General features: G+C 34.8%; 1 protein-coding gene across 9 annotated transcripts in view; it reads left to right on the forward strand.

The window, feature by feature from the left end:
• Positions 1-26,571, forward strand: part of AOPEP (aminopeptidase O (putative)) — a 632,574-nt gene that overhangs the window by 464,696 nt on the left and 141,307 nt on the right. For all 9 annotated transcript variants that reach the window (XM_074201226.1, XM_074201227.1, XM_074201225.1 and 6 more), the window contains one exon: positions 8,994-9,054. In XM_074201226.1, coding sequence (XP_074057327.1) covers positions 8,994-9,054 — 61 coding nt within the window. The remainder of the gene's footprint in view (positions 1-8,993; positions 9,055-26,571) is intronic.

Consider the following 26,571-nt stretch of genomic DNA (forward strand, 5'->3'; position numbering starts at 1 on the left):
TTACCTTCTTATCCCACATTAACAAAATCCCAGAAGACAGCAATGTAGTTTCATGCTTAATTAAGAAACTTACTTGGATCTTCTTTACTTCTCTATTGGCTTGGTAAATTGCTTTGGTTAAATTAGTTATTGTGCAGTTTCCCCATCTGTAAAAAGCCACAAAAAGTTGACACCTACTTCACAAGGATGTTAAGAGGTATGATGTGATAATGGTTATAAGATGCCTTGAACTCTCCCATAGGAAAGTGATTTAAAAACACATGTTCTCTTCATCCCTCCCCTTGTGCACAGAAAGGTATTACGAGGTAAATGCCTAGATAAATCAAAAAGGTGACTTATGTATATACACTGCCACTGTGATCAGTCTTCATTGCCCTCACCCCAATCCTAAATCTAAAAGAAGGTCAGAGTAGATCTGGTAAACCAGAGGTAGGTCTACAACTGGAGAAATTTCCACAAAATAATAAAGTTTGCCTTCATTTCAAGGCATCAACTCCACCAGTGGGCAGATAAACATCTCTCCTTGAGAAACATCACCCATCCTTAATGGGACTTGAGAAGAGAGACCATCATGTATCAAATGCCCTAATCTCTCACTTCTTCACTGGCCAATACTAAGAAACACAACAATAACTGCTGCTCTCCTGTATTGCCTCTACTTCACTGACAATATAGAGAAGATTGTGTTTATTTAAGTGAGCCTGCTTCACAATCCTTGTGAATGTTAACTAAAGGAGAGAAAGTCGTTTTGATTAAAACCCTACTTAAGTGAAAAAGAATGAACAACGAACAACTCAAGTCATGGCATTTATACAATAATAATTATCTGCATGTCTATTATTGAATCCTTTAGCTATACACACACACACACACACACACACACGTGTGTGTGTGTGTGTGTGTGTGTGTGTGTGTGTGTCTAAATACCACTATATTCAGTTCTCATTTCATTGGGACAGAAAAATAAGACTGGATTGGACTCACAATGAATGTCTGAATCATATCTCTGAGCTCCTAAATAACTTAGAAATAGGAAGGTGTCTGCCTGTTATTTTCTATAATGACAAAGATCTCTTGACCTCTCTTAGTAATCTAGTGAAGAACTCACCAGCACTTAATATCAAGTAGTTCTTTTTTGTATTTAACCTGAGGCCCTCCTGGGGAAATTTATGCCTATTTCCTCTTGTTCACTCCTCAACAGAGATGAACAACAGCTGTTCACCATTCTTCATAAAGTAGCTCTTAAAGACAGCAATTCTCAGCCTCAGCTTCCCCTTCAGAAACAATCATCTGAATCCCTTTGACCTTTTCTTTTTAGATCTTACATACTTAACTTTTAATCATCTCTCTGGTTGTCCTTTAAGCCCTCTTCTTATTCTTTCTCTTAGGATGCAGAGAGCAAACCATAATTTTCCAGAAAGAACCTAACTAGAGAGTAAAAAAAATAAATCACAAGAGGCTTCATAATTGTATGTTTCTAACATCAGTGTGGTCTGCTCCTGCTTGAAACTCTATTGAACTGCTGTTTACATTAAGATCTTCCAATACTACTGTGAGTCCTCTCAACAGGTGATGATAAAAACATATTTGAGAACAACAAAAAGCTTAACTTTCTTGTCTCTAATGAGAATATATAGTAGAGATGGGAAGGAAGCTCTTTAGAGGGCTGAGGTTTTCTAAAGAGACATCACCCGGGGAGGCTAGGTGGCACAGTGGATAAGGCACTGGTCCTGGAGTCAGGAGTACCTGGGTTCAAATCCAGTCTCAGACACTTGATAATTACCTAGCTGTGTGGCCTTGGGCAAGCCACTTAACTCCATTTGCCTTGCAAAAACCTTAAAAAAGAGAGAGATACCCAATTCTTGTAGATACAACTTGAGAACCAGAAAAGAAAGAACACTCCATAGAGAATGATATAAGCCCCAAACAATCTCTTTCAGAGCTACTAAAGTGGGATACACAGGTGACCTATTCCCAAGCAGTCATTTTTTTTCTTTCTGCTTTTTTTCTTTCATTGCTTCTTCATTATGTAGTCTATGTAACTACACTACCACCACCTCCAAGAACACCTAGACTACCAAAAGACAAAAATCAAAGCCCTCTCCTTATACCCCCCCCCATCAGCAGAATTCAATTGAAGAACAGGTCTGAATCTGAGGGATTTCTCAACCACTTCCATTCCCTGCCCCCACCCCCACAGATGCAACTTTTGGTGGGGAAACTCCAGTCATTTAAACTGAGATTGATTATAGAAAATAAAAAGAAGAAAGCTTTCACCTCCAAAAAAGATACTTTAAAGTAACACCTGGACTTTGACATAAAGCAAGTAATTTCATCAAATCTAGGAGTTATCATGAATCTAAGACAAGAATAACTCAAAGAGATTTCAACAATTTTTATAACAAAATTTAATTTTTACATCATAGTCATTTTTGGATATAGATTCTTCTTCCATCCCCTTTCCATTGATTGAATCTTCCTTTGTAAAAAAGACAGATAGGGGGCGGCTAGGGGGCGGTTAGGTGGTGTAGTGGATAAAGCACCTGCCTTGGAGTCAGGAGTACCTGGGTTCAAATCTGGTCTCAGACACTTAATAATTACCTAGCTGTGTGGCCTTGGGCAAGCCACTTAACCCCATTTGCCTTGCGAAAAATCTAAAAAAAACAAAAAACAAAAGAAAAAAACTGCTATAAAAAAAAGACAGATAAGTAAAAATAACCAATCTAGCAATCACATCTTACAAAACGGACAACGTTCCTACCCTCACATTTTTTATCTCTGCCAAAAGGAAAGAGGTGTGTTTCATTGTCTGTTCTCTGAAATCAAGATAAATTTTTTAGTATCATTTATATTGTTCTAATGCTTTCATTAATCTCACATTGAGTACCTAATATACACAGATTTTCCATGTTGCTCTAGAATCTTCATATTTTCTATTTCTTGTAGCACAATGATATCATATTATATTCATCCACTACAGTTCAGTTTTTCCCAATCAGTGTACACCTACTTTGTTCCCAGTTATTTAAAAATTTAATTAAATTTAAAAATTAAACATTAAAAATTCTGCTACAATAATTTGGTTTATATACGACCTTTTTGTCTTCAGTCTTTTTTTTTATCTGAGCATTGGACTCAATAAATCAGTGTTTGTGAATAGTAACTTTTATCATATAATTTCGAATTGTTAAGAAAACTGATTCATAGTTCCAGAAAATAATAAGACAATAATGTCTTAGCTATTTTATTACCTTCCTATTTTTTCCTCCATAACTTTTATTTCTTTTTTTTTAAATCTCTTGCTCCATTTCTTCTAGGTATGCAATGTGGTATTTGTGGAAAATGCATTTTTTCCTTTTAGTTTCTACATGCAGTTATTATAAAATTACCTTCATCTTTCTGGAGAGCTTTAGATTTACAGCAATTTTTGATTCTGGTAATTTTTTTTTAATTTCTCTCTAGATTTACTTTCTGAATTGCAGCTTTTGGCGAGTGCCAGTCTTTACCTCCTGTTACATTTTTTTTTTTGGTGAAGCAGTTAACCCTGCCTGATCTTGCCCCATGTCCCTTTGGTTCTTGTACCAACTGCTTGTTCCTGGGATTAGCTTTCTCCTCCCATATCTTTGAGCTTCAGAGGGCTGAGTCTTCATGGCTCTCTCTGGCATCTCAAGTCATCCATTAAATATTTACTGTGTGGCATGCACTGTGTGTGTATCTGGGGATACAAGGAAAGGCAAACAAAACTATTCCCTGTTTTTAGTCTCTTGAGGGAGATGGCATTCAAACAATAATGTGCAACAAACTGTATATAGAATAAGTGGAGATCTAGAGTGAAGGCATCAAGATTAAGGAGGCCTAGGAATGTCTTCCTGAAAAAAAGTGAAATTTTTAACTGAAATTTGAAAAATGCCAGGGAACCCGGAAGTCAAAGATGAAGAAAGAGAATTCCATGGGAGATAGACAGTGAAAAGTGCATGGAGTTTCTTGTGAGAGCAGCAGCAAGGAGACCAGTGACATTAGAGTTAAAGTTTGTGAAGTCTCAGAGACTGGGAAAGGCAATGGAAAGGGCTGGAGTTGAAAAGAAGAAAATAGATAAGATTAAGATGCACACAATAAACCATATAGACAAAAAGCTGATACATGTATGTATATACATATATAAATTATATATTTTTCCTAATAAAAACACAAATCTAACAATTCTAACCATAAATATGGATGTATGAAGATTTTCAATGTATTTCATTTTTCTTTTTGCTCATTTTATTCTTCCTTTTTAAAAAATTATCTGCATTTATATTTCCCCCTTCAACTGCCCTCTTTATAAGTGAGCATTTTAAAAATGAAAAAAAAATCCTCAAAACGAATATGGGTCCTTTATCTCTTTCTTACTCCAAAGAGTGCATTTCCCAGAAACCTGTTTCCTTTCTGATATTAATGGATTATCATTATTCCATTCTGATATTAATATATTAGTTTATATAAAAACTTTTTTCAATTTTATGTAATTAATTTCTCTGTTTTATCTTTTCTACTTCTCTCTGACTCTTCTTTGGCTAAGAATTTTTTACCCATCTGAAAATCTGAAATGTGATTTCTTCCTTGCTCCACTAATTTACTTTTAACATCTTTTATGTCTAAGTCATATATGTATGTATTTGGTATTTTCCTTGCTACATAGTGTTAGATATATTTCTGTCAAATTGTTCTCCACGTGAGTCTTTATCCTGGTAACTAGAGTATTTAGGTTTATCAAACCCTAGGGAACTAGGTTTTTTGCTTTTATATGTTGAGTACCTAATATGGTCTAATGAAGCTCTCTATACTGACATTGTATTCCTTTCCATTTTTATTATGACCCTTTAAATTCTTGACCTTTTGGTTCTTCATATAAATTTTATTATTTTTCTAGTTCAATAAAATAATCTTTTGGTACTTTTATTTATACAGCACTGAATAATTGAGTTAAATTAGGTGGTCAGTAATCATCAGACATGTCATTTCTAATTTTTCTAAAGTTCTATTCAGATCCTGACTTAAATTATATATTTTTTATCATTTGGTTAGATTTCTCTAATTTGAAAAAAATATATTGATGTCCTTCATTAATATAATTTTATTATTTCTTACTCTAACTTACTTTTCATCTGAAGTTTGATAAATTTTATTCCAACTCTTCACTTTAATTCTATGTGAATCCTTGCTTAAATTTCTTATAAGCAATGTATTGTAGGATTCCATTCTCTAAACCATTCTCCTATTCTCTTTCATTTTATTAATTAATTCATCCTAGTCTCATTCATGGTTATAAATCCTAATTGTGTATGCCATCCATCCTGCACTTTTCTTGCACTTTTTCTTTCATTGCCCCCACATTCCTCTTCACAAATAAGATAATAAAAGAGCGAGAGTTCACTTGTTAACTTTTGGTCTTTGAATGAAATGTCCTGTTTCTGTTTCTACTGTTTCAGCAATTTTGTTTTTCTCCCTTTTCTTCTTTTTTTTCTTCTATTATTATTATGTTTTTACGTTTTTGCAAGGCAAACGGGGTTAAGTGGCTTGCCCAAGTCCACACAGCTGGGTAATTATTAAGTGTCTGAGACCGGATTTGAACCCAGGTACTCCTGACTCCAAGGCAGGTGCTTTATCCACTACACCACCTAGCCACCCCTTCTCCCTTTTCTTCTAATCCCCCCCTTGACCATGACCTTCTGTCCCCTGCTCCAAAGAGCGCATTTCCCAGAAACCTGTTTCCATTCTGATATTAATGGATTATCATTATTCCATTCTGATATTAATATATTAATTTTCTATATCATTGAAGTCTATTTTGCATATGACTATTTCCTTACCAATCCTATCCTATTTCAAAAATCTCTCTCTCCCTAATCTTTGCCCCAGTCCTTTTTCTTTTTTTTCATATATTTATGAATAGGTGGGGGGGGGTTGTGACATAGTCTTCTTTCTCTTCCATATCCATCTCTTCCAGTTTTCATATTCCTCTTCAGCCCCACCCCACCCCCCTCCTGCTGCTCCAGGCTCCAGGAGAGTTGGATTCACTGATCTCAACTTACCCCAAAACTTAGGTCCCTCAGTACTACTAAGGGAATAACTGAACACTGGCATGTAAAAATTGAAGCAGACAAGAGGTTTATGTTTCCTAAGGTTACCCCACCTCCATTGGGCTAGATGAGGTATAGAAGGGTGGAGGAAGGTGCTAGAATCTGAATCAGTGGAAGCTTCACCTGACTCTTGGAAGGAAGGTTCCATATAGACCACTGTCAAGGAATTTACTTCCAAAAGAATTTAGTTCCAAAAGAAAGCAGGTCTCTTCAGGCTGCATATGAGTTGAGGGAGAGAGAGAGAGAGAGGAGAAAGTGGGGGAGTAATTCATTAGGAGTACTGGGTTGATGAGTCAGTCTTCAGTTATTTTTTACTTCAAGATTATGATTCCCCTCTCATTTTTAGTTTTTATATAATTAGTGAATCTTGTGTATTTTGCAATCTTTACTTATATTTTTGTAGTTAGAGGCCCAAAGAATTACCTCTAGGATACCCCAAGGGTATCTTTGTCATCTTCCCAGGATTCTACAAGTTAGATTTTATCAAAGGAAGAAACAATGGAGCAATTTGACCCCTGAATATGTTAGATACTAATTAATTTTAAGGAGTATTCAAGTCAGCAGTTCATGAAAGCAAAGACCTTTTAGATGATAGGAGATTAAGATATAACTAGTGGGAATGTTCTTCCTGATTCAGAGTCAAATTAGACAAAATGAGTCACATATACAAATGAACTTTATAGTCACTCCCGGTTTTAGAATTCAGTGATTCTAAAAGGATGCTACTGTTAGTGACAGAGTCAGTGGAAGCAGGAGCTGTTCAGTAGCTCTCACATCTGAGTTGGACTTCTTGTCGTTATTATTATTATTATTATTATTATTATTATTATTATTATTATTATTATTACTACTTGCTTTAGTCTAAAGACATCTTCAAGTTATACCTAGAAGATAGCGATCTTAATTCTAGGGCCTATCAAGTCAGCATTTTGTTTTTCATTCTTAGAGCTCCTCCAGTGACTTTTAAAAGTATCTCTCATAATTTTCGTTGCTTTTTGATTGGAATAGTTAGTGGTGAAGGAGTTGTGGAAAGTTGGTACACTAATGCATTTTCTGATAGGACTGTGAATTAGTTGATCATTCTGGAAAACAATTAGGAATTATGCAAATAAAATGCCTGAAGTTTCCATACCTTTTGACTCAGAGATTCTATTTGGAGGACTATACCTCAAGGAAACTTTTGACAAAAAGAGTAGTTCCATAAATAGCAAAATGTTTATACATACACAACATGTACACACACATAGATATATACATCTAAAGCACTTTATAAATGCCTCTTTTTATACTCTGAACCTTGGGAGGAAGGAGCTACTATTATCCCCATTTTACAGGTGAGGAGATTGCATCTGAGGGAGGTTAAATGAATTGCTCAGGTCACATATACCTAATAAATATCTGAGACTTGATTATAAGTCTGGAGTTTCACCTACTGCACCACATAGCTGCCCTGCCATTTTTCATATCAAAATACTTAAAACAAAGTAAATATCATTAGTTTGGAAAATGGCGAATCAAATTGTTGTATATGGATGAATGTAGAGGTTCTCCACTTTTATGAATTTGATTTTTTTTCAGTATATTTTATAACTGTTAGTATTCTTTTTTCTACTACGTGTAAAAGACATTATTCTAAGATGGTATCCATAGGTTTCTCTGGTTGCCAAACAGAAAGATATCCATGAAAGCTAAAAATGTTAAGAAACTTTGATGTAAAGCAATATTACTGCATAAGAAAAGATAAAAATGATGAATACAGAGAGTCATGGAAAAACTTTTATGAACTGATGAAAACAATACATGCAGTAATTACAACAATGTAAATAGAAAGACTAAACACTCCCCAAACCATTGAAAAAAATATGAAATCACAAAGAACAAGCTTGACTCAAAGAATAGATAAAAGAGGATAGCTCTTCTCACTGCTTTGCAAAGGTGGGGATTTGGAATACATGGATGTAGAACATTGTCTGTAACATCAGATGTAGCTATCTATCTATCTATCTATCTATCTATCATTCTATCTATCTATCCATCCATGTATCTATCTATCTCAGGGGAGGGGAATCATTTTTCTACCAACAGGCATTTGGATATTTATAATCATTCACAAGGTATACAAAATTATCACCTTAAAAATTAACCTGCTATATTTGATCAGACTTTTAATTAATTCACCCCTAAAAATCTCCTAGATTTATTGGATTTCAAGACCCACCTGGTGTTGCCTTGGAAACTTCAGGCCAAATGATTTCACAGGTCACTGGCTAGATGTTCCCTGTCCTTGTGTATGTTTGGGTATGTGTGGGTGTCTATGTCAGTGTGTGTTTGTGTGTCTGTGTATGAATAAAAAACTTTTCTTCTTCCTCTTTTTCTTCAAAACAAAATTTTTGTTATAAGACATTTGGGATGAGGCAAGAGAAATATAGGGTAAAATCTAGGCAATATAAAAGGAAAAGGTACCAACAAAATCCATGTAAGTGTGTATGTATTCATATATGCATAGCTTTGTATTAGCATCCTTCTTTCTTTTCTTTTCCTTTCCTAAACATGAAAATTATTTAAAGGATCAAATAAAATATATTTTAAATGTCAACTTCTACCTCATGTAAGGAAATTAGCTAAAAATAACAGGTTTAAATCAAGTACATTATAAACCACTATTTAGTCTATAGAATTGTTGCCCTTTTGCCAAGAAAATATACATATATGTGTGTATATATATATATATATATATATATATATATATATATATATATCTCACACATACATATTTTTATTTTGAGAATTTTCACGTATGCATGTACTTGTATTTTGTAAGAAAGCAAAATGTTATTAGTCTTTAATTTTTTTGTTTGTTTTTTTTTAAAGGCTTGGACTGTTTGTAGAAGATATCTTTCAGAACTGGCTTGATACTTCTGGAATACCAAAGGTAATCGCCTGGTTGTATATTCTTTAAAGAATTTGTACAGAGTGATTTACAGATTTTTACTTAGTGTACTATTAGTGTTATGGTGGCAATAATTTACATTTCAACCTGTATACCAAGGGGAATACTACGGGCCACTCACTTAAGTTAACATGTCCTTTTAAGAAAGTGGTGAAAAAATGAACTGTGCATTAAATAAGATGATATAATACTATCTTATCCTTTGCATAGAGATACAACATGAACCACTTATCAGATCCATAATTTGACCACCAATGCCTTTCCCTTCTTCTATATTTTCCTCTTTCTGCTAATTATTAACCATCATATTCCCAAGTAATCCAGGCTCAAAGCCTTCCTTTCTGATCCTTTTTTCACATACCAGGTAATCTTTTTTCATGCTTTTGTTCATGCTTTATTCCTTTCTTTGATTCCTTTCTTCCAATTCCCCCCCCCTTCTGTATCACCTGGAATCCCTCCCTTTCTTCAGTGCCCAATTCAGGTGTCATGTGTTCCAATAAACTTTCTCTGATATTCCATGTTCTTAATTGAAAATAATCTATACTTTAAATTTTTTATAATACTTTGGAAGCTTATGCACTACCTTATGTTTTCCACATTTTTGGTATCAAAAAGATTTATATACATAGTTTTTTTCCCTCTTGATTTGTTAGTAAACTCCTTGAGATCAATGTCTGTGTTACAACTATCTTTATATCCCCAGCAGCTGCCACAATACTTTGAACAATTTTTTTAAATTGAATTAGAGCCAAGAAACTACAGGTTCCTCACTGATAATCTACTGATAATATGGTTTAATTTTACTAATATATCCTAAAAAAAAGATCCTAAATACCTCAGAATGTCAATGGGACAAGAAATTGAGGGTAAGAAATTCTCTACTACCCTTCCACCTATCCTTCTCCTCTACTCTTAGAAGCCTTAGAGTAGTTTTCACTATTGTGAAAATTTTGGCTGACCATGTTATTAATTCAGAATCCTGAAGAGTACTCGCAGTATCTGTAGAACATGATGCACAAGGGTTAAGGTCTTGTTTCATCCAATAAAAACTATTGGTTTGATTCAACCCTAATAGGAAAAAAGAACAGCTGATTCTTTATCATGAGTAACAAAATCTTGAGTGTTACTTTCACATACTGGGATGGCTTTTCATGAAGCTGTTTTCTAAGAAAAGGCAGTCTGGTATAGTGGGGAAAGTGCTGGAATAGGAGTGAGAGGACTTGACTATCTTTTACCCTTGGGTGAGTCATTTAACTTCTTTTATGATGGAGCAGGAATATGACTGTCCCATCCCCACCTTTTTTAGTTAACATAGTCGCTTAAGACCCAGATAAATCATAAATTATTAAATGAGGTTATGCAGGTTATAGAAGTGCATTTAGGCTAACTCCACTGTGAAGGAAGAATACTCTGATTAAATCTAGAGGAGAAAACTGGATTGACTAAGAAAAAGAAATAACAACCTCCTTTTGAACTTTAGCTGAGTCCTGAAAAGCTCCAGACAGTGTAGTAGTTAAAAGAGAACTATTTAGGGGTAGAGAATCCCTTCCCTCACCCCACAATTCTCATAATTTTTAAGGGAAGCTCCTGGACCAGTAAAAGATCCTATACTATACTATATCCAGTGATGAAAAGAGATAGACTACAGACAGATATAATTACACAAAGACAGGCACCAGAATAAGAAAGTAGCTTCAAAGGTTATATAATACTTGGCAACTGGGAATTAAGTTGGAAAAAGGAACACATCCTAGAAGCTTAGTTTGAGGATTGTAGGAAGTGAAAGGATTTTCAGGCCCCTCCAAAATTGTACCTACCTTTCTCCCTATGTGAGCTGAATAAAATGCCTTTGATGAAAAAACAGTATCTACTGACTGATTTCTTAATGGCAAGCACACCAGTAGAGGCTCATGAGTTATAGTGTTTGAAGTGTAGATCACCAGAGTTTCCTTAAAATCTGGGTACCCAACTTGAAAGTGTGAGTGAAAACTGGAAGAGAGTACTTGGAGGAAATATTAAACATATTTTAGGTTGAGGTTGGATTAGATGACTTCTAATGTGCTCTCCAACCCTAAATCTATAATCTTATGATTCTAAGCTAGTCCAACAAACTTTAGATCTCAACAGATCACCAAATTTAGAGCTCATCTGTTTATGTCTGGTTCATTTCATGGAAGTGGAAAACTGAGGTCTGCCTCTGCACACTGACTTGCCTAATGTCACAGAGCCAGTAGCAGAGCCAGAATCTGAACTAGACTCTCTTTTTCCTCAATACCTTTTTTTACTTTGTGAAAACCAGGCTGCATTCATTCATGTATACATTTATTACATTGAGTACCAAATTGTTGAGTTTTTGCCTTCTCAAAGAGAGCCTTGGCTGCAAAACCTCTAACAAGAAGTTCCATAACCAGCTGTTTTAAAAGGCTCCCAGGGATTTTTAAGAACTGGAGGAGGGGTGTAGCAGGAAGCCAAGAAAGCTGATTTCCATATTTTAGTCTTGTGAACAACTGAGTTGCTGTTTGGAGCAGTTGACCCTGAGGGAAGAGAAAAGAAAGAGTTCTTAATTTCATTCCTTTAAGCAGGGATACCCAGCATCAGACTGAGAAGACTGAGCCTGACCTTCACTTTAATCTATTTTCAGAAAGGGAGTCTTTGTGTCCCTAGCACTTAGCATAGAGTCTGATATAGTAAACACTTACTCAATGCCTTTTGAATAGGGGGCATCTATCTTTATTTGCCCTTGAAAGGGTTTGTCCATCACTAAACCTGCAACTTGACAAAGAAAAAGTTTAAAAAAAAAATTAGAAGAAAATTTAGCTATGTGTAGTTTATTTTCTTCACAAGTTTTAGTACTAGTTAATAGCTTCTAGTATAGACAAATAACTAGGCTATCAACTGATGGAGCCCACTATAAAAACATATCCAGATGCAGGAGACTGACCTGACTATAAATTGTCTTTTAGAACCAAACTGGTATTTCCTTGGATATTCTGTAAAAACAACAGGATCAAGCAGCAAGGATGGTGATTTAGTGTTCTTTTCCTTGGAGAATGATCACACTGCTCCTTTTAATCTTTTCCATGCATTTGCTCTGATTATTTATATTTTTTGATGATGATTTACCTGCTTTCAACACTTCTCATGCTCCTCAAGAGTAGGTTTCCACTTCAGAGAAAGAAGCTGCAGATTGGGGAACCCCTGTTATGGGAGCTGCTCAGTGAATGGGATACCTTGTTCTTTGTTCACTTCATTATAATATAAAGTTACTAATATGCCAGACCAGGACCACATTACCAGAGCTCCTAAAGTTGCTCAGAAGCCCATTGTTCTGATTTTAATTTTTGTGGTTAGGCAATTGAAGTCAGTCATGACAGGACATTCACTTTATACTAGTGAAGTTTTCATCCAAAGAGAAGTTTTTGTGTTCTGCCAAAATGGCATATGCTGTGGTTGGCTTGGGTTAGCCTCATCAGCCACACTAAATGGAAATCATAAAAAAAAAAATTGGACTTAGCTAGCAGAGCAATGGAGAAATAAGTAGAAGCCCTAAAGAAGCATAGGAATGCCGTTCCCAGTCTCGGAGTGGCAATGCCTATAATAGCACTTTGATTTATAAACAAAACTGAACTTGTTGCACTTTAAACATTAGAAATAATTCTTCATAAAAATATAACTTTCTCGTGGTAATGCTATTCTCCAGATAAATTTTATTTTTCTCATATGCATGAGTTAGAGGGATATTCACCACCCTTTTTTTTGCATATTCATTTCCACATATCCAAGAAATAATCGGGGCCTTTCCTAACCAAGACATCTGAATGCATTAAATAGAAAGCACCCACTTGGGTGCAAGGCATCATCCTAGGGAAACAAAATAGAAATGAAAGCCTAAACACCCAAAATATTTTACAATAGGGTTAGGGATGTAGAATAAAAATATACATGAAAACATATTAAGTGAAAAGGGGAAGCCTAAGCAAAATAATTATAAGCACATCACCTTGAAGTATACATTTGAATAGTAGTAGTAGTAGTAGTAGGGGAGGAGGGGTCAGGAAAGGCTTTATAAAAAAGGAAGTCTTTGAATTGACCACTGGAAGAAATGAGGATATTGAAATGGTGGAGATCAAGGGGAGCAGGGGCCTGGGGACCAGAAAGCCATTCTAGGGGCGGCTAGGTGGTGTAGTGGATAAAGCACCGACCTTGGAGTCAGGAGTACCTGGGTTCAAATCCGGCCTCAAACACTTAATAATTACCTAGTTGTGTGGCCTTGGGCAAGCCACTTAACCCTATTTGCCTTTCAAAAACCTAAAACAAAAAAGCCATTCTAGAGATGTACAAGACAAGATTAAAACAAGGAAATAAGAATTTGGAAAGACCATAGAGTATGGAAAGCTAGTGCCATTTGCATTAGCTTATCCCTATGCTTGGAAGTATTCCTTCCTTGGCCTTATCATTCTTCAAGGTTCAGCACAAATGGCTTCTTTTTAGTGAAATCTTTCCCAATTCCTATCCCCCAACCAGTTTTTCAGCTCCTAAGCTTCCTCAAATTATTTTGTATGTACTTCTATGTGCACATATATAGTTTCCTTCCCCTCCCCCCAATAGAGTATAAATTTCTTGTGGACAGGAACTAATTTTTTGATTGACCTTTTCACCATTCATCTACTTGTGTATTTTTAAGTTATACATTTTCCTATCACCCTCCCTTCCTACCCCCCTTCCCTCAGCAACGCAAAATCTAGCTAAAGTTATGCTGAATTGATTTTTTGTATTTCTGCTCTCAGCTTTTAGACTAACAATACATTTGCTTTATTTAGTAGGTCATGATAAGGCAATAAAGAGTATGAAAAGATAAAGATGAAGGCATCACATCCTGATAATTGATCCAAAGAATGAATTAGAAAGAGAGTGCATTAGATTCAGGAAGACAAGTGAGTAACAAAGATGTTTTAACAGTTAGATGAAAAAAGATGAGATCCTGAACAAGAGAAATTATATATCCTAGCACTCTAGATAAAATTTAAGTATAATTCCAGTGATGAACTATATTTTTTGTCAGAATACTCGGCTATCTTGCATTCAGAACCAAAAGGACACTGGGTAATGGATTTCTTCTTACCAAATAAAGATTATCTACCAAAGGAAGAAATGAATTTGAAAGAAGTTATAGAAGTATAATTGACAGACTTTTGCAGCTGTTTGGGTATGTAAAGAGTGAGGTAGATGGAGGAGTAAAAGACAACTCTTAAGTCTTTGAATGTAGTTATCTGGAATTAGATTTATGCCATTTTTTAAAAATGAGAGCTGGAAAACCATTTTTGGAACTACCATTATCCCAATCCAGGTACAGATTTGAAGACCCACAATGTCACACTCTTCTCCAGACAACTATAAAGAAAATGCTTTAATAAATCTTCTTTAGATTGTGTTGTGCAAGGGTTTTCTTTTCTCTTCCTTAGGGTGAACACTGGGTTGTCACATAATCATTCATTGAGAGAAACATTTGGGGGCAGCTAGGTGGTGCAGTGGATAGAGCACCACCCTGGAGTTGGGAGTACCAGAAAACCATTTGCTGCCCAGTGAAGGAATTGAAATAAGTAGGGCAACTGATCCAATCTCTTCCTAATTTTTAAACTCCTTGAATTCATGGAGCTCTTTATTCTAAGTAAAAAATAACCTTAATTTAATGCCAGTAGTAGAATTACTGGTTTAATGAAAAAATTTTTATGCCAAGCTTTTTTCACCCTTAAGGACAAGTAGAGCCTTCACTTGACAGCAACATTATGGTTCTGGATATGCTCAAAGAGAACGAAAAATGGTACAAAAGAAAATAAAAGGGGAAAGAGCAGTTGGATTAAGCCTAAATTAGACTAGTAAGTGTATAAGCTAGTAACCATGTCAAGGGATCAATTCCAACAAAGGCATTTATTAGTACTGAAAAAGTCAGCTGAGAAAATATCAACAACTACTGACCTATATGCCTCTGTATAAAATTTATAAGGTCATCTACACATGCTTCAAGGCTATCCTTTGTGAAGGTGTTGGAAGGGAAAATTTTCACAATATTTCAGAGTAGTCCACATCTTTAGCAATACAACATGTACTGAAAGAAGTATAAATGTGGGACAGATAGTGTAAAGGAATGAGGCAGGTCCAGAATAAACCAGGAAGAGGACAACAAGTTGAATTGCTCTCAGGAAATCACAGAACTCTTTATTTTTTTGGTTTTTACAAGGCAAATGGGGTTAAGTGGCTTGCCCAAGGCCACACAGCTAGGTAATTATTAAGTGTCTGAGACCAGATTTGAACCCAGGTACTCCTGACTCCAGGGCTGGTGCTTTATCCACTATGCCACCTAGCTGCCCCTAATTACAGAACTCTTTAAATGACCCCAACCTACAAGAAAACAAAAAATCACCAATTTTATACTGATATCGTACCAGTGATTATGACTCCATGTTTCTCAGGAATTAAAAATGAGTTCCACAGGAAAGCTTAAGGAGTAGCACAGGGTAGATATAGTAGTATGTAAAATATAACAATCATTTGAAGAAGTGTGGTGGGGGCAGCTAGGTGGCACAGTGGATAGAGCAGTTGGACTTGAGTTCAAATCCCTTAGACCCTTAATACTTAGCTGTGTGACCTTGGGCAAGTCATTTAATCCTGTTGCCTTGCAAAAAAAAAGTATTATAAATGATTTTATCAGGGAAATATATGAACATAAAAGGTATCTGGGTCACAAGGCCAGAGTTAGGGATGGTTAATAGGTGAGTAGCCTGAGCACTCTACTGGCATCCCTGCAGTATTGGGAGTGTCTGAGAAGATGCCCATGTCAAATGCACTCCATTATGATGAATTTATGGGAGAACATGAAAAAGAGGTATACAGGAGAGGCAATCATTGATAGGTTGTGTTTTCAGGGAAACAGTGACATACATGAGCTCACAGATCTTTGTTTTTTGTTCTTATAAATTTATTTCATTTATTTTTTCCCAACTATATGCAAAGATAATTTTCAACATTCAGTTTTTATAAGGTTTTGAGTTCCATATTTTTCTCTATTTTATCCTTCCCTCCCCCTCCCTCTGAAAGTGAGTAATCTATGTTTTCACATTAATCATATTTGCAGACCATTTTCACATCTAAATGCTTAAGAGAAGGGAAGCAAGAGAAAAGGGAATAAGCATTTATATAATGCTTTATATAATACTTTACAGATATTTTATTTGATCTTCAAAACAACCTTGTGAGGTTGGTTCTGTTATTATATCCATTTTACAGTTGAAGAAACTGAAGGAGACAATGGTTAAATGACTTGATCAGGGTCACAGAGCTGAGTTCAGACTTGAACTTGGGTTTTCTTGATCCCAAAACCTAAGATAGTTCCACCTAGTGGCTAAAGAGGGAATGACTGGTGTTTGCATCAATTGGGAAGGCAAAGAATGAACTTGGTTTTCTCAGAAGGGCAAAATAAATATAAATGTATCTCTAGTAAGGTGACTATACTTATAATCTTGGTAGAATTCACTTCACTCAGATATTTGCCAAGTACTGAGATGTTTGCTGAGGTACAGAAATGAACAGTTTTAGGTAGCTTTCCATTTTATTTGACTCCAGGGTAACTCAAAGGATTAGATTCTGTACTAAGAGTCAGGAAGACTTGAGTGACCCTGCATAGAGCAAGGAATCTCTGTGTTTTCATCTTCAAAATGATAGGCTTAGACCAGAAAAACCTTTAAGATTCTTTTAGGCCCAAAGTTATGTGATCTGTGATGTGATGGATCATTAAAATCCATCCAAAAGTTTAAAATTACAAATTATCTTAATTAATTTTCATAGGCTCATAAAACCTGAGAGTAGAAGGTAATTTAGAAGTGATCTTCTTCAGTTGCAATTTACTGTGTGTGATCTTCATCTACATCATCCCTGAAGGTGCTATGTGAAGATCTCTGAAGTGATGGGGTACTTTCTACTTCATAAGACACCTCATTTTATTTTTAATAGTTCCAATTGTTAGGAAATTCTTTCTTAGGAACTTAAATCTACTACCTGTAACTTTCACTTAATTGTCCTTTGTTCTACTCTTCTACATATGGATGTTTACCAAAATGTTCATTAAAAAAAGGCAAAGTAACCTTACTTCAGCTATTAATTTCAACCTTCTATAAGGCTATTTACTGTTAGGAATGAAAAATCCTAAAGACAGAGTTCCTGGGTAATTAATAATCAATTTATTAATTAGACTAGCTAATAATCAATAAATTGAAGGTCAATAATTTCAGCAACCAAAGAAAAAATCATGGAGACACTGAATGCTTTAAATACTCTTAGAAAGGGGGCTGTCCTTGATAAGTAAAAATCAATCCTGACTGGAGAACAATTAATGAGAAGGTGAAGTAAAAGTCTTTAGCTCTTGTTGAGAACATGGCTTGATCATGAGACTCAGCCACTTACAGAAATCTGGACAGAGAAATCTGACTCCATTTAGACCACCCTGGTTGATTTTCTCCTTCATGAGCTGGGTTGCCCTAAACTCCAATGGTGGGGTGCAAAGACATGAATTCATATTCCCTCAGGGCAAAAATTCACCTAGATTAGATTCTGTTTACACTTCTAGCAGAAGTAAAGTCTCCTAGTTGGGCGGATTCCTGCCCAAGATCAAGGAGCATGTTCCACAAGGATTAGGACAAACTCCTCTATCAGCTATCAGACATGCCTTCTGGCTGACTGATCTACAGAGGAAATAAAAAACCTGAATCCTAATGAATAAAGGTAATTAATATAACAATAAATAATAATTTCTCTAATTTCTGAGCTTTTGACAGAACCAACCTGAGTGACATAAATTTCATCTTGATGGGGGACATACTAATAAGCATAGATGGTGTTTAAATGGCCAAAAAGTAGCCAGAAGAAATAAAGAAGAAAAGCAAGAAGAATAAAGAGCAAGAGTTGACTAGTTCAATTATACTTGACTGTCCCTTGAATATCCTTGAGCATCCCTTAAATTCTTGAATCACAGAACTTATCAAACCCCTTCCCATTCGCCCATGAGTTGTCAGGGGTTTTGTGAGTATATGATGGAAAACTTTAAGTCTCCTATGACAAATACCAAAAATTGCTAAACTCAGAGAACTTGATAAGATGTGAAACAAGATTCAAGAGAATTTACATGATAGCAGGGATAATATGCCTTTGACTTGGGGAAAGCCAGTTGGTTTATTTGAGAAATAATTTCACAGCATTCTTGACAGCCTTCCATTAGGAAGCCTAACCTCAGCAATCAATCTTTTTGACATTGGTTCAGTAACCTATCAATAATGTCTATGAGAAATTCAAATTTCACGTTAATGTGAGAAATCTACAACAATGGATTTCTTAATATAGTAGAAATGAGTCTTTCATATAAATATGTTACATGATATCTTTGTTATTTTTTTAAATCAATAAATACTAAGAACAACCTTAATGGGGAACAGATTTCATTTGTTTATCTAACTATTCAATTTAGAATTAATTTATTGTATCTCTAGCTTTGCCTTATACACAAATTTAAAAAAAAAAGTCTCTAAAATGTAATCAGATGAAGCACAAAACTTCAGCTCATTCTTCCCTTATTAGTATTATCATATCATATCTAAAAAATAAAGCACTCTCTACTTTTATGTTTTGTGTTGGGTATTTCATATTTATTTCAGTTATCAATTCATGATAATTTCACAATATTTTTAGAATATTACTTCAGGTTCTCAATGTCTTCTGTTCTCACCCTGTACAACATGTTTTCAAGAATCATGTGATAATTAATGATAGCTTACAATATTCATTGTGGGAAGAAGTTGGAATCTGCTTTCGAACTGGGATCAAAAACTTAAGCTAACAGACTGAAAAACTCTTTATTTTTGGCTTTTGCAAGGCAGTGGGGTTAAGTGACTTGCCCAAGGTCACACAGCTAGGTAATTATTAAGTGTCTGAGGTCCTCCTGCCTCCAGGGCCAGTGTCTATCCACTGCGCCACCTAGCCACCCTGAAAAACTCTTAAGAGTAAAATTTCAGGAATTCTAGAATAGGTGGGAGAGATTAAAGTTAGGGAGGGTTGAAGCAATAGGCTGCTTAGTGCCTAATTTAACTCCATTCACTTTTTCAACAGCTATTTATTGTGTACTTACTATGTGAGGTGTAGGTATAAGAACCCTGGGAACACAAAAATGAATTAGTTATACTTCCTGGCTCTATGCTGTTTATAGTCCAGTAGAGGGAATGATATTTACACCAAGAAGACTTAAAAAGGATTCATGACATCTGTCTTTAAATATTTGAGATGCTGTCTTAAAGAAGATGGATTAGAATAATTATTTATGACTTCAGTGTATAGTTAATTAGCCACATTTTTACAAATTTCATCTTAAAAATTGCCCCTTTTGTAAACTGAAAAGTAGTTTGCTCAAGTTCATTCAACCAGTTTGTGACAGAGGTGATTCCTAAACTCAGGTCTTCCTAACTCTGAGCCCAATAATAGAGGTGAAAACATACATTTGGTAGAGAGAATTTCTTCATCCAAGAGTTCATTATAGCAAGAAATCCCAGTTCCAATTCTTATCATTATCTAGTAAATATAACTTCCTATCATTTGGTGAGCTATGAGATATAAAAGAAATAGTCTACACATTATATCCAGGTGTATACTTCCAAATTAACATCTAAATAATTTCAAATTAAGATAAAGACAGGGGCAGCTAGGTGGCGCAGTGGATAGAGCATCTGCCCTAGAGTCAGGAGTACCTGAGTTCAAATCTGGCCTCAGACAGCTAGCTATGTGACCTTGGGCAAGTCACCTAACCCCATTGCCTTAAATAAAAACTAAATAAATAAAATTTAAAAAAATAAAAACCAATGCAAGTTCTAAAGTATTACCCAAGTATTCATAGTTATTTCTTCCATCTTGTAGGTGATTAGGGGGCATTGCCCCAAATCTGGATAATTCTTGTAAAATTTTTGGCACTCCTTTTACACCAAAGAATAAGTCTGTATTTATGCTATTAAGAGATAGAACATGCTGATATTATACAATACTATATACATATTTTATGCATTTCTGAGTTTCTAAACTTTTCCCAAGTCATCTATTGGCCTTTGTGTGTTAACTGTGGCTTCATAAACTCCTCAACCCACTCTTATGTTAACCCAGGATACATCAAAATTACAATAGGTAACATGTGAAAAGAATAATTTATTCAGAAATGTTGGTGGAGATGTGAATTGATCCAACCATTTTAGAAAGCAATTTGGTACTGTGCATACCCTTTGATACAGTTATAACTCTTCTAGGTCTGTACCCTCAAAAAAGATGAAAGGGAGATGAAAGGATCATATGTATAAAAATAATTATAGAAACTTTTTGTGGTGGCAATAACTAGAATCTAAGAAGATGTTCATCAATTAAGAAAGTATTGTATAAATGATGAAAAGTAAATGAAGTAGGATATTACTACATTGTTAAGACATTGTGAAAAATAATATTTTGGAAAAATTTTACAATTCCAGTATGAATTGATGAAGAAAGAAATGAGTAGAACCTGAAGCATAGGGTATACAATAATGACAATACTGTAAAGAAAAACAACTCTAAAGGACTCAAAGACTCATTTATGAAATGACTGACAATGATGCCAGAGGACATGCTATCATTTCCTAAAAGAAAAATGATGGATTCAAGATTCAGAATACGACATAAATTTTTGGACATAACTAATGCATGAATTTGCTTTGTTTGACTATCCATATTTTACAAAATGTGGTCTTGTTTATTTGGTTTCAATTGTGGATTTGGGTAAAAAGGGAAGTCCAAATAGAGTAGCCAAAATAAAAAGGTGAGATGTGGGGAAGAAGAGAAAAGAAAGATAAACAAGAGAGGATTTTTACAGCATTTTTCCCCTAATGTACAGAAGAGAGAGCAGAAAGAAGACCATAAAGAATCAAATAGCAGGACAGCTTTGAAGAATTACATGTTATATAGATTTGTAGTTGTGTGATTTTTATGTTCTATAATATATGTCAAAAAATGTCCATTTTATGTACTGTTTAAGTTCAGAATAAATAATTTTATAAATTTTAAACTTAATGTACACCAAAAAAGGAGTAAAGAAGATTTTCATTAAACTGCTAATTTCTATTATATACAAATTGTTTCTAGAAAGTAAGTATATAATGTAACCATGAAGTTACTTTCAAAGCTACCTGGCTTTTCTGTTTTCCTCTGTTCTCTTTTATATATTTTAAATACTTTATTAACCCTCTTTCTTTTTGTTTGTTTATTTTCTTCTTTTTCTTGACAGCACTATTGCTAACCCTCAAATTTACTCCCTGCTCCTTGTAGGACAAAACTCATGGAACACACACAATCCTTGTAACAAATAAACCAAGTCAAGTATAAGCAAGCTGTATGTAACAGAAATGAACAATCTCTTGCTAAAAAAATGATTGTTGAAAACTATCTTTATATGTAGTTGGAAAAATAAATAAATAAATTTAATTTAAAAAAAAAAAGAAATTATCTTCCCTTAGTTGTGAGTTGATCCAACCATTCTGGAGAGAAATTTAGAACTATCCCCAAAGGGCAAACAAACTGGACTACCCTTTGATTCAGCAATATCATTAGTAAGTTGGTATTCCAATGATATCATAAAAGAGGGAAAAGGACCTAAACATACAAAAATATTTATAGCAGTTCTTTATTTGTTGGCAAAGGATTAGAAATTGAAGGGATGCCCATAAATTGGGAATGGTATATATGAATGTAATGTATTCTGCTGTGTTATAAGAAATGATGAACAGTCAAATTTCAGAAAAGCCTGGAAAGACTGACATGAATTGGTGTTCAGTGAAATGAGCAACCAGGACTACATTTTACTCAGTAATAGCAACATTGTATGTTAAAGAACTGTGAATTACTTAGTTCTTCTCAGCAGTACAATGGTCCAAGCAATGCAAAGTTCCAAAAGATTCATGATGGAAAAATGCTATCCACAACTAGAGAAAGAACAATTAAGTCTGAACACAAATCAAAGCATTCTACTTTTACTTCTTTGGATTTATATTTCATGCCTTTTGCTTTTTCTGTTCTATTTGTTCTTTTACAACATGACTATTGTGGAAATATCTTTACATGATTGCACATGTATAACCTATATCAGCTTGCTTACCATGTTGCAGAGGCAGAGGGGAGGGGTGGATGGAAAGGAGAGGAAAAAACAATTGGAACTCAATTTTTTAAAAAGATTTTATTTATTTTGAGTTTTACAACTTTTCCCCTAATATTACTTCCCTCCCCCACCCCACCCCCACAGAAGGTAAAGTTTGCATTGTTTCCATGGTATACATTGATCCAAATTGAATGTGATGAGAAAGAAATCATATCCTTAAGGAAGAAAAATAAAGTATAAGAGATAGCAAGATCAGACTATAAGATACTATTTTTTTTAATTAAAATAATCCTTGGTCTTTGTTCAAACTCCACAGTTCTTTCTCTGTATACAGATGGTATTCTCCATTGCAGTCAGCCCCAAATTGTCCCTGATTGTTGCACTGATGGAATAAGCAAGTCCATCAAGGTTGATCATCACCCCCCATGTTGCTGTTAGGGTATACAGTGTTTTTCTGGTTCTGCTCATCTCACTCAGCATCAGTTCATGCAAATCCTTCCAGGCTTCCCTGAATTCCATCCCTCCTGGTTTCTAATAGAACAATAGTGTTCCATGACATACATATACCACAGTTTACTAAGCCATTCCCCAATTGAAGGACATTTACTTGATTTCTAATTCTTTGCCACCACAAACAGGGCTGCTTTGAATATTTTTGTACAAGTGATGTTTTTAACCCTTTTTTTTTCATCTTCTCTTCAGGGTATAGACCTAGTAGTGGTATTGCTAGATCAAAGGATATGCACATTTTTTGTTGCCCTTTGGGCGAAGGAACTCAAATTTTTAAAGAAAATGAATGTTGAAGATTATTTTTACATAAAACTGGAAAAAATAAAATACTATGTCAAAAAAGAAAAAAAAAAGAATCCATCTCCCCCTAATTTCCAGTCTCAATGGAAACCATTAGCCTACTGGGGAAAAAAAGTATCATGCTTACTGACAATTATACCTCTAGACACAGAATCACAAGATCTCAGAGTTTAAAAGGCCTAGACAATACTTATCTATTATAACCTATCCCTGAAAAGGAACAACATCTGCAACCTCTGGGACAAAGTATCCTCCAACCTTTGCTTGAAGATTGAGAATCTATGAATGTGTATCTATTCTGTTGCTTTTGTATAAGATGTATAATAACCTTCAAGAACAGAATTCTAGTTATGAATCCCATCCCACCAAGCCTCAGTTATACTTATGACATTACATTTGCTTCCTTGCTTATTATATAGATTTTTGTCCATTGTCCATTTGAATGTAGACATTTTTTTTGCAAGGCAAAGGGGGTTAAGTGGCTTGCCCAAGGCCACACAGCTAGGTAATTAGTAAGTGTCTGAGACCGGATTTGAACCTAGGTACTCCTGACTCCAGGGCCAGGCACTTTATCCACTGTACCACCTAGCCACCCCTGAATGTAGACATTTGAGGCTATTTTCTTAATGGTTCTTTTTCTGTATTTTGTCTCCTATAAATTGTTGGATAAATCTATTTCTATCATCCTTCTTTGGGAATAATTATTCTCAACACAAAGGAATCTTAACCTGGAAATAAAAATACATATTTTTAAATGAGTGTATCTCAATATGATTGGTTTCTATTATAGTCTTAAAAATTTTATTCTGTTTATTTAAAAACATTGTCTTGAGAACCAATAATCTTCAGCAGGCTGCCTCTTGGGTTTATAACAAAAATAGTTAAGGACCTTTGTTCCAAAATATTAAGATTTGTAGATGTATGTAGGTAATTTTGTTCTTTCCCCTTCATTTTCACTTTTAAGATCTTCAAATTAGATTTATAAGGCTTAGGAAAATTTATTTTTACCAGACATTGTTTTACCAGACATTCTGTGCCTGGTCAGGAACTATCATTTCAATATTTTAAGTCAGGATCCAGAAATCCAAATCCTCTTCTCCTATGCATTTTATTAAGCAACTCTTCACTTCTGAAAACTGTCTTTTGTCTGAAGTCTTTGCATTCTTTAGTCAGAAGCAATGATGAAGATATCATCTAATTTCCTAAAATACTCAGTTTCTCTTCCAAGACTTTAACAGCATCTTCTGAATTTCTTTTGGAAACATCCTTCTTGACCTGTATGAATCACTAGAACCAGGTAATATCATTAGCTTTGAGTATCTTAGGAAGATCTCTGCAATATCACAGATTTATGCTCTAGGAGGAAGATCCAAGATGTCTTTTGTTGTTAATATCGTATTGACAAATGACTGCAGCATTCATTCAACAGAGTATTTTGAATCATCACTAGTTATCTCTTCTTCCACCAACTTTTACTAAATATTCTTTCTCCTGACAGCTGTTAGAATCCTCATCAGCAATCAATATTTATTAAAATGCCTGCTATGTACCAAGCACTGTGATATGTGTAAGAGATAAAAATACAAAGGCTGAAACAGTCCCTAAGCCCAAGAAACTTCCATACTAGTGAAGCATATAATTATTGCTCAAAGGGCAAATAATTTCTCTTTTCCCTTTGGGGATAACTTTTTCCTTCTACCAGAAGAGTTTCATATCTGTTTGGTAGTTCCAAGTGTCCAGTGGTCCTTTCCTTCCTCCTCTGTACCTCACATCATTCCACTCTAACCTTCAACCTTCACACCTAATGTTCAGGATTTCCTTCTCTCTCTTCATATCCTTTTTCTTTGTTTGTGTCTTAAAACCCTTCATCAATTTTTAAAACGAATAGCCTTATTCTCTGAAAACCTGAAGTATGGATAAACATCCCTGCAGACCTTTTTCCTTCTCTTCTAGGAGGGAGACCTATCTCAATACTGTATCAAAATATTCAGCAGTTATTCAGTAATGACAGAAAGACCAACATTGTTCACATTCTGAACATTGTTATAACATTCTTCTTTCCTCCTATTTCCCTCTTCTCTTCTGGAAGTGAAGTCCATTGTGCATTCTTTTCAAACTGCCATTTGGCCTTGTTTATTCATCCAGTGGAAGCTCCTAAGGTAGACATTCTCTCCATTTCTTTGTCAATTCGCAGCTTTCTATCAAAGGTTCAATGTAAATAATAATTGAAAGCAGTTCCTTTGTAAAAGAGGAATCTAGAATAGTAGTGTTAAACTCAAACAGAAACAGTCACTAAACCATATATATGTCTTATTGCATTTTTATTTATTTTGTTAAATTTTTTTACAATTTAGTTTGGTTTAGGTCACATTTGTTAGTATTGTGAGTCCTAGGTGCTATATTTGACACTTCTGATCTAAAACAAGGGTTCTCAAGCTTTTTGATCTCTATATTTCTATACCCATTAATTTTTTTTAGGTTTTTTTCCAAGGCAAATGGGGCTAAGTGGCTTGCCCAAGGCCACACAGCTAGGCCATTATTAAGTGTCTGAGACCAGATTTGAACCCAGGTACTCCTGACTCCAGGGTCGGTGCTTTATCCACTGTGCCACCTAGCCGCCCCTACCCATAAATTATTGAGGACCTCAGTGAGTTTTTCTGAACATAGGAAATAGCTATACTTATATTAGAAATTAATTGACCTCAATACTTCTATACTCATAAATTATTGAGGACCTCAACAAGCTTTTGTGAACATAAGGAATACTGTACTTATATTAGAAATTAAAATGATAACGTATTATTATGAAAATAGTGTTGAACTTACCCCTAAAAGGGTCTCTCTCAGGTGTCCCAAGATCATACTTTAAGAACCACTGATTCAGCCCACTTGTCCTTCTTTCCCATTCCAAGGATTATTTTTAAAAGTCTCATCTTGATTTTCTGCTTATTGTCAGATAGTGTTCACCCTACCAGCAAGCTTTTTAGTCCTCACCCAGTCACTGAACAACGACTTATTTGATAAATAGTATTATTCATAAATTATACAGTAGAGAAAAATCATGTTCTAATGCAAAAATCCTAGCACTATTGTTGCTCTAGAGCTGGAAGAAACCTTAGAAGTCATGTAGATAAACTCTTTCCTTATTTTCAGATTAGGAAAGTAAAATCTCAAATGTTTACTGATATTCTCCTCATCATACAGATAATAAATAGCAAAAGAGAGATTAAGAACATAACTATATCAGCCTTTTGTGTGATAGAAAGTTGAAATATACATTGCTTTCTACAAAAAGGGAATATAATTTGAGTAGAATTGAATCTGTGGTAAAGTAGCACACATTTTAATGGGATGATGTAATTGTTCTTTACTTCATACAAATAGCTCCTCAGAAAAGGAGCTACTGTGTAAGTATTATGAAAACTATATCAGTTCCAGAATGTGATCCTAAGTCATAGATAATATTGCACTTAAAAATGATCTTC

Source organism: Macrotis lagotis, chromosome X (genome assembly GCF_037893015.1).
Source record: "Macrotis lagotis isolate mMagLag1 chromosome X, bilby.v1.9.chrom.fasta, whole genome shotgun sequence".
NCBI classification, from domain to species: Eukaryota; Metazoa; Chordata; class Mammalia; order Peramelemorphia; family Peramelidae; genus Macrotis; species Macrotis lagotis.